Below are 13,197 nucleotides of genomic sequence, written 5' to 3'. Positions count from 1 at the left end.
GAACTAAAGAGTCTTTCTCAGTGAAAGTGAAAGAAGAGAGTGAAAAAGTTGGCTTAAAACTCAACATTCAGAAAACTAAGATCATGGCATCTGGTCCCACCACTTCATGGCAAATAGATGGGGAAACAGTGAAAACAGTGACAGACTTTATTTCTTTTGGGCTCCAAAATCACTGCAGATACTGACTGCAGCCATGAAATTAACCTAGACAGCATATTAAAAAGCAGAGACAATACTTTACCAAAAAAGGTGTATCTAGTCAAAGCTATGGTTTTTCCAGTGGTCATGTATGGAAATGAGAGTTGGACTATAAAGAAAGCTGAGCACCGAAGAATTGATGCTTTTGAACTGTGGTGTTGGAGAAGACTCTTGAGAGTCCCTTGGACTGCAAGGAGATCCAACCGGTCCATCCTAAAGGATATCAGTCCTGGGTGTTCATTGGAAGGACTGATGCTGAAGCTGAAACTCTAATAATCTGACCACCTGATGCGAAGAGTGCACTCATTGGGAAAGACTCTGATGCTGGGAAAGATTGAAGGCGGGAGGAGAAGGGGAAAGCAGAGGATGAGATGGTTGGATGGCATCACCAACTCAATGGATGTGAGTTTGGGTAAACTCCAGGAGTTGCTGATGGACAGGGAGGCCTGGCATGCTGCAGTCCATGGAGTCGCAATGAGTCAGACTCAACTGAGCAACGGACCTGAACTGAGGGTAAAGAACTTCCAGAAAAATGGAAGCTCCTAGTGGTCATGTTACAGTTTCCACATAGAAATATATCTGAATTTTTGTTTTGGTGGAGTCCCAGAATTGTTCAGCTTTGTCCATAAAGGGAGGGAAAAAAGCAAACATGCTACTGATGAATCCTTGCTTTGCAATTTTTGACACCTTAGGAAAGTTCGTGTTTTCACCCTCCCCTGTCTTATTTCTTGGTTTGTTAATTATTCACATGCACCCCCCAATCCCACAGCTATATGTTAGGGTCTTTGAAATTAACTCATGGTGACTTTTAAGTCCCCTTGGACTGCAAGGAGATCAAACCAGTCAGTCCTGAAGGAAATCAATCCTGAATATTTATTGAAAGGACTGATGCCAAAGCTGAAGCTCCAGTACTTTGGCCACCTGATGTGAAGAGCCATCTCATTGGAAAAGACCCTGATGCTGTGAAAAATTGAGGGCAGGAGGAGAAGAGGATGACAGAGGATGACATGGTTGGATGGCATCACCGACTCAATGGACATGAACTTGAGCAAACACTGAGGCACAGTGAAGGGCAGAGAAGACTGTTGTGCTGCAGTCCATGGGATCACAGAGTCGGACATGACCTAGCGGCTGTACACCACCACCACAAGGCAGAAATGATTTATTTTAGAGAAAATCACACTTTCAGAAATGGAGGCTCTTTTACAAAGAAAATTAAGACTTTGTTTTGTGTAGTATTTGATGAGCTTACCATGTATCAGGCTGTTTGAGCAACTTTATCAGCATTAACTAATACGTTCCTCAGAACATCCATAAGAAGTAGGCACTATCATCACCTCCTCTTAATAAAGGAGGGAACTGATGTGCAGAAGGGTTATGCAGCCTGTAACAGCTTTGTTGTGAATTTAGGAAGTCACATTGCTGTGAGATAATGGAATTTATGTCCTAGCATAGCTGTCATTACTTCTCTCATGATTCTGTCTGATCCTATCAGGAAAGTCAGTGACAATCTCTTCTAAAGATGTCTGCACTATCAAAAGAAATAACCCCAAGTGATGTAGATATATCGTGTTGTGCCTTCACAGACTAAGGTAGGTCTCTACGGACAGTTTAATTGCTTCTTCTCCAGGTGGAATGAGAGCTGATAACTTCCCTCCTGGGTACCTGATCCCCTGATAACTTCATATACACATAAATCCATCTGGTTTCCTTTCACTGGCCTGTAACATCCCAAATGACTCTCACATCATTTTAGATGGACCAGTCTGTTTGTCATCTTGAGGTAATGGTTTGTCCATTTTACTAAGTGGACTTATTTCCCAGGCATATTACTCTGAGCCTGTAACAACGATCAGGGATAAAACCCCAAGCTAAAATGTCCATGGTGAGTATGATAATCCTTTCTTGCAGTTGCTCAGCCCTTTATAGAGTGCATGCAAGGAATTCTCCTATTTGTCCTCACAGCAACATCCCTGTGTGACACATTTGAAAGTATTTTATCATCCTCACTTAAAAATTAACATTTTTCTTATATCTCCCTGCCTCTGGAGAACTTCAATCTTTGTGATGAGACATGAAGAAAAAGCTTCAATAGGATCCTTTCTCTTTGAGTGGGACTACCAATTTGAAGGTCACAAGGGAAGTTGTGCCACTTTCCTTGAAAAGTAAGGTAAATTTCTAGATCAGTTCTATGGCCTAGTTTAGTCTGTGGTCTTACAAGATGTGCTGTGTAAAGTTACAAAGGCAGTGTGTCCCCGTGAATTTCTTTGGAGTTTAAAATCTTGAGTTTTAATGCTCTCATGTTCCCAAGCCAGAGTCCAGATGTTTCAACAACCTTCACTAACTAAGAAATGATTTTTCTCAAGGAATAGAAGATGATATTTTTCTGAGCACAATCCCTGTGTTTAGGGCGGCACTCAGAAAATAGTGGGTACTCAGTAAACGTTTACCAGGGCACTGAGTGGACAGATGAAGACATGGGTAAATCCCTAAATGAACTCCATGGGACACATCATGAAGTACATGGTCCTGTGTTACTAGAGCGGTCTCAGGTGTAACTTCAGAAGCCCGAGATCAAAAGCTTTAGGCTTTTTGAATAAGAAATCTACAGAAAAAACTATGATTTACATTGTCGCTCAGCACATCTACCCACCGATAACGCGTACACACATAAGGCAGAAATAAAAAAACTTCCATGGCGCCCTAGCTTATCTTTATCTGAAATGTACCTTTACTTTCTGTGCTTTTCTGTCTTCTATCTATTAGTTTCAGGTGCACAACAGTGATCTGATATTTGTAAATATAGTAAAATCTTTTCCCTGGTGGCTCGGAGGTTAAAGCATCTGCCTGCAATGCGGGAGACCCAGGCTCGATCCCTGGATTGGGAAGATCCCCTGGAGAAGGTATAAATAGTAAAATGATCATCAGAATAAGTCTTGATAACATCTGTCACCATACAGAGATACAGTTTTTTTAAATATGCAGTGTAGTATTATTGACTATAATGTACATTATATTCCCATGATTTATTTTGTAACTGAAAGTTTGTATCATTTGACTCTTTCACCCATTTCACCCACCCTCCACTCCCCCATCTCTGACGGCCATCAGGATGAACCATCCTGGATTCATCTTGTGGTTTAAACTTATTTCACTAAGTAAGACTGACTCTCAAACAACATGAGATTTAGGGGCAGTGACCCTCAGCACAGTCGAAAATTTGCATTTAACATGCAATTGACTCTCCATTTCTTAGACCTCAGCTAGAGCACAGTTGCTTGGATGAGAATCTCATTCTTTACACTGTTCGCCTCCAGAAAGACAGTGATATATCACTTTTTTCTCAGGTGATAACCTCATAGGAGAGCTGAGACGATCAAATGAAATATTTATTCTTCTCAGACTACTTGGCATGCGGTAAGCGCTCAGTGAATAGGAGTGATGTCTTGCTTAGGAGTGCCAGTGATAAAAGTATAAATAGGGACTTCCCTGGCAGTCCAGGGGTTCAGATTTTGCCTTCCAGTACAGGGGATATGGGTTTGATCCCTGGTCAGGGAGCTAAGACCCCACATGCCTCTGGGCCAAAATAACCTATATGTGAAACAGAAGCAATATTGTAACGAATCCCATAAAGATTTCAAAACTGGTCCACGTCAAAAAAAATCTTCAGAAAAAGTAATCTGCACAGGAAGCACAACTTTTAACCTGCATAAAACTAAGCAGTAGACATTAGCAGTGTGTATGTGTTGTTCAGTCACGTCCGACTCTTTGTGACCCCAGGGGCTGTGGCCCGTCAGGCTCCTCTGTTCATGGGATTCTCCAGGCAGGAATACTGCAGCGGTTATTCCCTTCTCCAGGTTATCTTTCCTTCCCAGGGATCGAACCTGCATCTTCTGCACTGCAGGCAGGTTCTTTACCTGCTGAGCCATCAGGGAAGCCCAAACAATACATAATACATAACTATACATGCAATACATAATTAAGTGGTTGTTTGGAATAGCTGAGTGGGGTCAGGAACTAGTGAGTACAGTGTGTGCCTTTACAGACGGCAAGATGGAGGTGAGAAGCTGCCAGTCTCAGGGTTACTGGGAACCTTATATTGATAGATATAAGGGTCATCAAGGTTAAATTCACCCACTCCAGTGCATTTTAGTTCACTGATTCCTAAAATGTCGACATTAAATCTTTCAATCTCCTGCTTGACCGCTTCCAATTTGCCTTGATTCATGGTCCTAACATTCCAGGATCCTATGCAATATTGTTAGAACTGGACATGGAACAACAGACTGGTTTCAAATCAGGAAAGGAGTACGTCAGGCTGTATATTGTCACCCTGCTTATTTAACTTATATGCAGAGTACATCATATGAAATGCTGGGTTAGATGAAGCACAAGCTGGAATCAAGATTGCTGGGAGAAATATCAACAACCTCAGATATCCATATGACACCGCCCTTATGGCCAAAAGCAAAGAACTAAAGAGCCTCTTGATGAAAGAGAAAGAGGAGAGTGAAAACTAAGATCATGGCATCTGGTCGCATCACTTCATGACAAATAGATGGAGAAGTAACGGGAATAGTTACAGACTTTTTTTTGGCAGGCTCCAAAATCACTGCAGATGGTGACTGCAGCCATGAAATTAGAAGATGCTTGCTCCTTGGAAGAAAAGCTATGACCAACTTAGAGAGCATATTAAAAAGCAGAGACATTACTTTGCCAACAAAGGTCCATCTACTCAAAGCTATGGTTTTTCCAGTAGTCACGTATGGAAGTGAGAGTTGGACTATAAAGAAAGTTGAGTGCCAAAGAATTGATGCTTTTGAACTGTGGTGTTGGAGAAGACTCTTGAGAGCCCCTTGGTCTGCAAGGAGATCCAACCAGTCCATCCTAAAGGAAATCAGTCCTGAATATTCATTGCAAGGACTGATGCTGAAGCTGAAACTCCAATACTTTGGCCACCTGATGCAAAAAGCTGACTCACTGGGAAAGACCCCGATGCTGGGAAAGATTGAAGGCAGGAAGAGAAGGGAATGACAGAGGATGAGATGGGTGGATGGCATCACCAAGTCAATGCATGTGAGTTTGAGTAAACTCCGGGAGTTGGTGATGGACGGGGAGGCCTTGTGTGCTGAGGTCCGTGGGGTCACAAAGAGTTGGGCACGACTGAGCTGAGCTGAGCTGAGCTGAGAGTGGTATGAAGGCGTGCTCCTGTCATTCAGGTGACAGGATGGGCAGTGAGTCATTCTCCACGTGTTAATAATTCATCCATTTTGCTTCCCTTGTTCTGACAGGTGAAACATCGTTCCAAAATGTCCTTCATGGAGAACAGCACTGAGGTGAATGAGTTTAAACTCTTGGGACTGACGGATGCCCCAGAGTTGCAAGTCCCCCTGTTTATAATATTCACGCTCATATATCTCATCACTCTCACTGGAAATCTTGGGATGATCACGTTGATTCTGCTGGACTCTCATCTCCACACCCCCATGTATTTTCTCCTCAGTAACCTCTCTCTGGTGGATTGTGTTTACTCTTCAGCTGTGACTCCCAAGGTGATGGCCGGGCTTCTCACAGGAGATAAGGTCATCTCCTACGGGGGATGTGTGGCTCAGATGTTCTTCTTTGTGGCCTTTGCCAGTGTAGACTGCTTGCTCCTAGCTGCCATGGCCTGTGATCGGCATGCCGCCGTGCTTAAGCCTCTACATTACGCCAGCACTGTGACCCCTAGTGTGTGTGCTCAGATGGTCGTGGCCTGCTATGTCTGGGGATTTGCTGAGTCTGCCATCCACACTGGACTCACTTTCTGCCTCTCCTTCTGCCATTCCAATGTGGTCCATCACTTCTTCTGTGATATTCCTCCAATCCTGGCTCTTTCCTGCTCTGATATCTACGTAAATGAGATGGTGCTCTTTATTCTAGCAGCTTTCAATGTCTTTTTTGCCCTGATGGTAATTGTGAGCTCCTATCTGTTTATATTCTTTGCCATCCTGAGAATGCACTCAGCGGAGGGACGGAAGAAAGCCTTTTCCACCTGTTCTTCTCACCTCACTGCTGTCACCATCTTCTATGGAACTGTGATCTTCATGTACTTACAGCCAAGTTCTAGTCATTCTATGGACACCGACCAGATGGCATCTGTGTTCTATACAATAATCATCCCCATGTTGAACCCTCTCGTCTATAGTCTAAGGAATAAAGAGGTTAGTAATGCTTTCAGGAGAGCCATTGAGAAGATGAAGCTTCTTTTCAGTACATAGATTTAATTAAAGAGATTATACAATATGTATTGCTAATCAGTTAGCTACTGTTTTGTGATAAACTCCCAAGAAACTTAGTGGCTTAAAGTAGTAGTGAAAAGTGAAAGTGTTCATTGTTCAGACGTGTCCAACTCTTTGTGACCGCAAGGACTGTATCCCACCAGGCTCCTCTGTCCATGGGATTCTCCAGGCGAGAATACTGCAGTGGGTTGCCATTCCCTTCCCCAGGGGATCATCCTGACCCAGAGATCGAATCCAAGTCTCCTGTATTGCAGGCAGATTCTTTACCAGTTAAGCCACCAGGGAAGCTCAAAACAACTGTTTTTTATTTCTCTTAGTTCTATGGTTGGCAGGGCGTTTATTTTTCTGCTTTCGCATGGACTCATGAGGTTGCCTATTTTCTGCACGGTCAGCTGGGCTGAAAGCTTAAAGGTGTCCCTGTGTACCTGGATGCTGACTCTGGCTACTCTCTATCTCTTCTACACATGGTCTTTGATCCTCCAGAGGCTGGAAAGCTTTTTCTCATAAAATTTTCGAGCTAACATTCTCACAGTGTGATAGCAAAACTAAAAAGCTTCTTAAAGTCCAGACTCCCAATTCACGACGTTTTTTTTTAACCATGTTATACTAATCAATGCATGTCAAAAGGATGGTTAAGATCCAAATGTGAAGAAAAAGACTCTGTCTCATGAGGAAAAGAACTGCAAAGAATTTCTACTCATAATTTATTTATCACAATTAGGTGAAAATTCTGTAACAAAGAGAGACAAAATATAGTGGATTTTAAAATAGAACTAGTTATTTCTCAAATAGTGGTAGCTAATGCAGCATGGCAAAAAGGAATTCTCTAGATAACTTATGTGTCTCCGTCATCCTGGGACCAAGTTCATTCCACATTGTCTCTTTCTACCATTGCCTAGAGTCTTGAAAGTCTGTCTTCATTATAATTATTATATCTAGAGGAAAGGAGAAATAAGTAAGCTAGAGGAAAAATAACTTCTTTTCAAGAAAGTGATGTAGATGCTGTACACATTATTACTGAATACATTCCATTGGCAAGAATTGACCATAAGCTGTAGCAACATGAATGTATTTGAGTACTTTTGGCTCAGTGGTAGGGATTGCATTGAATTTGTAGGCTGCTTGAGGTGGTATAGCTGTTTAAACAATATTAAGTCTTCCAATCAATGAATATAGACTATCTTTCCTTTTTTTGTATCATCTTTAGTTTTTTTAACAATGTTTTGTAATTTTCAGTGTACATACAAGTCTTTCAGTTCTTTGATTAAGTTTATCCTTAAGTATTTTATTCCTTTTGATGCTATTGTAAATCAGCTGAGCCTCAAACACTCCTCAATATTAGAGGCATGGGCTCTCTGCACAGTTAAAAAATCACATATAAGTTTAAAACAAATTGAAACTCCATATCTGCAATTCTACATCTGCAGATTCAACCAGCCATAGATTGTGTACTACTCTTATACATGTTTAGTGAAAAATAATCAACATATGAGTGGACCCGTTCAGTTTAAACTCATGTTGCTCAAAGATCAACTGCACAGCTATTAATTTCCTTTCCAAATTGTTCATTGTTGGTGGGTTGCAAAAAGGAAGAGCTGTTTTCTGCAAAAGAGACACATAAGGAAATGTTTAGAGTGATAGAACTGGTCTGTATGGTACTGGGATGATAGATACGGACTCGATGCACTTGTCAGAACAATGAGACTGTCTTCCTGATGGTTCAGACGGTAAAAGAAACTACCTGTGATGCAGGAGACCTGGGGTCAGTTCCTGGGTCAGAAAGACCCCCTGGAGAAGGGCATGGCCACCCGGCTCCAGTATTCTTGCCTGGAGAATTCCAGGACAGAGGAGCCTGGTGGGCTACAGTCCATGGCGTCTCAAAGAGTCAGACACGACTGAACAACTAACGCTTTCGCTTTCACTTTTCCTTTCATGGAACTATCTATATCTACATAGATATAAATATCTATTTATCTCTATATCTTTCTATCTATATATATATAATATTTATTCCAGGTTTCTCTGCTTGGAGGGCCTGTAATAAGTGATGCCCAGTAGCAATAACTATACCCAACACACCACTCAATACTAAATATCATTATCTAATAAAAGGAAGGAGAGAAGAAGAAGAGAAGGGGACGACAGAGGATGAGATGGTTGGATGGCATCACTGACTTGATGGACATGAGTTTGAGTAAACTCCGTGAGTTGGTGATGGACTGGGAAGCCTGGCGTGCTGCAGTCCATGGGGTTGCAAAGAGTCAGACACGACCGAGCAACTGAACTGAACTGAATAAAAGGAAGTATGGTTCTTTGGAGAACTAGCTGATTACAGGATTGGGACAAGGATAATAATGAATAAACCTGGAATAGCTTGTAGTTCCAGAAAATAAGGAGGAACCCCAAAAACAAAAGGGTTGGGGCATATTAGAAGGAAACAGGAATAAAACTAAACGTGCTGCGAATAGCCAAAGATGGGGCATCTTGAACAATGCAATGAATACCACGGCACCAAGTGTGACCAAAGTATAAAACAAATATACACGACTCCATGCTGATACAAATAGCGAGCAAATAAATAACTCTTCCTTGTAGAAAAATTCCAAGCTGTATAGTTAGACTTCCATTAGAAGGCAGAGTATATTCCCTTCTACCTTTAATGTGGGCTGAACTTAATGACTTCTTTCTGGAGTACAGAGTATGAAAGGAGAAAAGTCAGCACTACATTGCAGAACCTGGCGAAAGTCTCTTGAGTAGGGTGATTGAGGTTAACATCCCCCAGTGACAAGTCTTGTTGGTAAAATGTATTCTCTGACAGGATGTGATACAAAGGTCACTTATCCTTTCTCAAAACTTATACATTCTGTATAACTGTGACCAAAAAATCAACAAACATATGTTGAAAGACTTTCAACAAAACACTGGTCCAGTACTCCTTAAGGATATTAAGTTCAAGAAAAATAACGAGACTGAGAACTGTCACAAATCAGAGGAGAATAAAGAGATACAACAAATATATGCAATGTTGTGTCCTTGATTAGATTTGTGAGAGCAAAATGACCTAATTGAAAACATCAGTAATAATCTGAATAAACTATTGAAGTTTTAGATAGTAGTAACATGTCAGTATTGGTTTCTTAGTTTTGACAAATATGATAAAATAAGATCCGTCTGGTCAAGGCTATGGTTTTTCCAGTGGTCATGTATGGATGTGAGAGTTGGACTGTGAAGAAGGCTGAGCACCGAAGAATTGATGCTTTTGAACTGTGGTGTTGGAGAAGACTCTTGATAGCCCCTTGGACTGCAAGGAGATCCAACCAGTCCATTCTAAAGGAGATCAGCCCTGAGTGGTCTTTGGAAGGAATGATGCTAAAGCTGAAACTCCAGTACTTTGTCCACCTCATGCGAAGAGTTGACTCATTGGGATGCTGGGAGGGATTGGGGGCAGGAGGAGAAGGGGACAACAGAGGATGAGATGGCTGGATGGCATCACCAACTCAATGGATGTGAGTTTGAGTGAACTCGGGAGTTGGTGATGGACAGGGAGGCTTGGAGTGCTGCAGTTCATGGGGTCACAAAGAATTGTACATGACTGAGCGACTGAACTGAACTGAAGATGTTAAAAAAAAGAGGAAACTGGGTGAGAATTATGTAAGTCTTGTCTGTTTAGAATTATTCGAGCTAAATTAATAATTATTTATTAAGAAAATTTGCAAATTGTATCAAGTAGGAAACTTCTCATAGTCTCATAGTTTGCCTCTTTGGTTTACTAAATAAAATTCATTTCATGTGTTATTTTCCCCTTAATGAAAAATCACTAATGAAAAATTTATATGGTTTGATATTAATCATTTAATACTGTTGGTTTCCAAAAAATTAATTTGTCTAAAAGTACAAATAGTAAGTGAGAATATAGAAAAAAAAAGCTGTATCTCCTGAAATGCCCTAAAATTATTATCTGAAGAATTCTCTAAAGAGCAGTGAACTATAATTATCAATGATTTAGATATATTGACTTCTGGGCACCAAACTGAACTCTTTAAACAAACATTTATTGAACTATTAGTATGAGTCAGATCATTATCCATGTGTTGTGCATCAAGTTGTTCATAAAGAAGACAAAGTCACTCCTCTTGTGTAGTGTGGGTTTTGGGGAGAAAGGTAAATGAATGGATAAAGAAGGAAATAAGGTTCTTTCCTGGTGGTGCAGTGGCTAAAACTCCACGCTCCCATTGCAGGGGCCTGGGTCCTAACTCTGTTCCGGGAACTATTAACAGATCCTACGTGCCACCGTGAGGATCTCACATGCCACAGCTAAGACCTGGCACAGTCAAATCATTGATTGTAAAAAGCCTTAAGACAAGAAATAAATAGGATTTGGGCATTGACCAGAGCAAAGGAAAATAAAGCAAGGAACGGAAGAAGGGAACAGTGTTCAGGGGCGAGGGGAGCCATGATGCGGCAACAGTGAAGCAAGCCTGAAGGAGTGGGAGCCTTTGGTCTTTAGAAGCAGTGAGTGCAAACACCCTGGGGAAGACGCACGCTGAGATTGTCCAGGAACAGCAAGGAATGCGGTGTGAAAGAAGTGGGGTGAGTCCCTAGAAGAGGTAAGGCGCCACGAGGCTCATGTAAAACCAGAGGATTTATGAGTGAGTGGCTTTGGCCATTTTACAGTATTTCCAGGGAGGAAAATGGATGACATGACTATTAGTGCATTTTTTTTCAAAATGTAAGAGACAGTAGTCATATACAGGACAACTGGAAAGTTCCGTTATTATTGACTGATCACCTTCTCTTGTCCTGTGGGTTTCTTGCTTCTCAAGATCATCCTGTGACCTACTCTTTCTATCAGATGACACACTAAAGACAGAGATATTGATTTCTGTAAAATGTTATACAAATGTGGTGCTAAATAAATCATCCAATAAAATCATATATTTTTATTAAAAACCCTTGTCACAATTTGCTTCATTCTGGACTCTTTAAACAGTTTCTCAACTAGATAAATAATGTCAGACATGAACATATATTGATTATTTTAAATTTTTATTTAAAAGCTAGCCATGTTCCCACTCCTTTAACGAATGTCTCACTCCTGTGGGTTTGCGCACGGACAAGACTCTTACAAATGCTTCTGCTAGTGGGTCTCTGTGCGCCGTGTTTTCATGTATGCTAGCACTGCCGCGTGATAAGGATGATATCAACATGCGAATAAACCAGATATGATTAACAAAATTCACTACAAGCAGGGTTTTAGTGTTCTTAAGGTCCCTTCTGGCCATCCTCAATCAACTATCACATATTTGAACAGAATTTTTTTTGTTTTTCTAGATGATAGACTTTTGAAGAAGGAATGGTGTTACCTCAGTAATTTAGGTGCAGTATGAGCCTTAAAATGTGAATTACTGCATGATGAAGGTCCAAGGGGAATGAAATTAAGTCATTTGGATCCTGCAACTTTAAAAGGTGAAGCTTAGAAAATTTTGCCTTCATAACCAACTTCTTGAAAGCGTTTTTGACCTCCTTGTTCCTCAAACTATAGATCAAGGGGTTGAGCATGGGGATGACCATAGCATAGAACCCAGATGGAATTTTGTCTGTGTCCATGGAATGACTGGAGCTGGGCTGGGAGTACTTAAAGATGCCTGGCCCACAGAAGATGGAGACTGTGGTGAGGTGAGACGCGCAGGTGGATAAAGCCTTCTGATATGCCTCAGCCGAGTGCATCTTCAAGATGGTGGTAAATATGAACAGGAAGGAAATCAAGATAACCAGGAGGACAAACACAATGCTGAAACTTGCCACCACATGGAGAGTCAGCTCACTGATGCGTTTATCAGGGCAGGAGAGACATCACAGAAAAAGTGGTGGAGCACATTGGGCCTACAGAAGCAGAGCCGGAAAATGTTTCCTGTGTGGACAGAGGCATTCGGGAAAGCACAGAAGTAGGGACCCACAGCCATCCAGGTACACATGCGTGCTGTCATGGTGGTGTTATAACATAGGGGTTCGCGCACTGCTGCGTAGCGGTCATAGGCCATGGAGGCCGACAGGTAACTTTCCACAGTGGCAAATGCTGCAGAAAAGAACCTCTGAGCAGCGCATGCATGGTAGGAGATGACCTGGGCTCCTACAAGGAGCCCAGCCATCACCTTGGGCGTGACAGCTGTGGAGTGGCAGAAGTCTACCAGAGACAGATTTGTAAGGAAAAAGTACATGGCAATGTGGAGACGAGAGTCCAAGAGAACCAGCAGGATCAGTCCCAGAGTTCCAACCACGTTGACAAGATAAATGAGCGTGAATGTTATAAACAGGGGGACCTGCAGTCCTGGGACACTGGTGAGTCCCAGCAGGGTGAATTCAGTCACTTCTGTATTATTCTCCATGGATGCAGTTTGTGAATCAAAGGAGAACCTATGGCAAAGAAAAAGAAAGGAACACAGTGATAAACAAGTGGGGGAGTGAAAGTGAAATTAATTCAGTATTGTGGGCGCATATGTGTGTATATATGTGTGTGTGTATATACACATATACAAATATTTCGTTAATGGGATAATTTGGACTTCAAGATTCTCCACATCTGAGGTACAAACTAAACAAAATTTAAGCCACAAAGTATCTGTAGAGTTTCACACTGTTGAAGCTGAGGCATCTTCATGGATCATTTTCCAACCTTTAAATTTTGTAAGTTCTTGAACTGAGATGTAGAAAATATTATTTC

At 41.5% G+C, this 13,197-nt stretch overlaps 1 protein-coding gene and 1 pseudogene across 1 annotated transcript; one reads left to right on the top strand and one right to left on the bottom strand.

Moving 5' to 3' along the window:
* Positions 1-5,507: 5,507 nt before the first annotated feature.
* LOC138092609 (olfactory receptor 5B2-like) lies at positions 5,508-6,455 on the top strand. Its single transcript, XM_068988661.1, has one exon. It carries the CDS (start codon positions 5,508-5,510, stop codon positions 6,453-6,455), a length of 948 nt encoding a protein of 315 aa, XP_068844762.1.
* A 3,869-nt stretch (positions 6,456-10,324) lies between these two features.
* LOC138092306 (olfactory receptor 5B2-like) lies at positions 10,325-12,862 on the bottom strand (annotated as a pseudogene).
* Between the last annotated feature and the right edge of the window lie 335 nt (positions 12,863-13,197).

The sequence above is a fragment of the Capricornis sumatraensis genome, chromosome 16 (genome assembly GCF_032405125.1).
Source record: "Capricornis sumatraensis isolate serow.1 chromosome 16, serow.2, whole genome shotgun sequence".
NCBI classification, from domain to species: domain Eukaryota; kingdom Metazoa; phylum Chordata; class Mammalia; order Artiodactyla; family Bovidae; genus Capricornis; species Capricornis sumatraensis.
Note: the sequence above shows the minus strand (reverse complement) of the source record. Positions and strands in the feature narration are given on the sequence as shown.

Coding starts and splice junctions, on each gene's coding strand:
- LOC138092609 (XM_068988661.1), top strand. CDS start 5,508: ATGTCCTTCATGGAGAACAGCACTGAGGTGAATGAGTTTAAACTCTTG.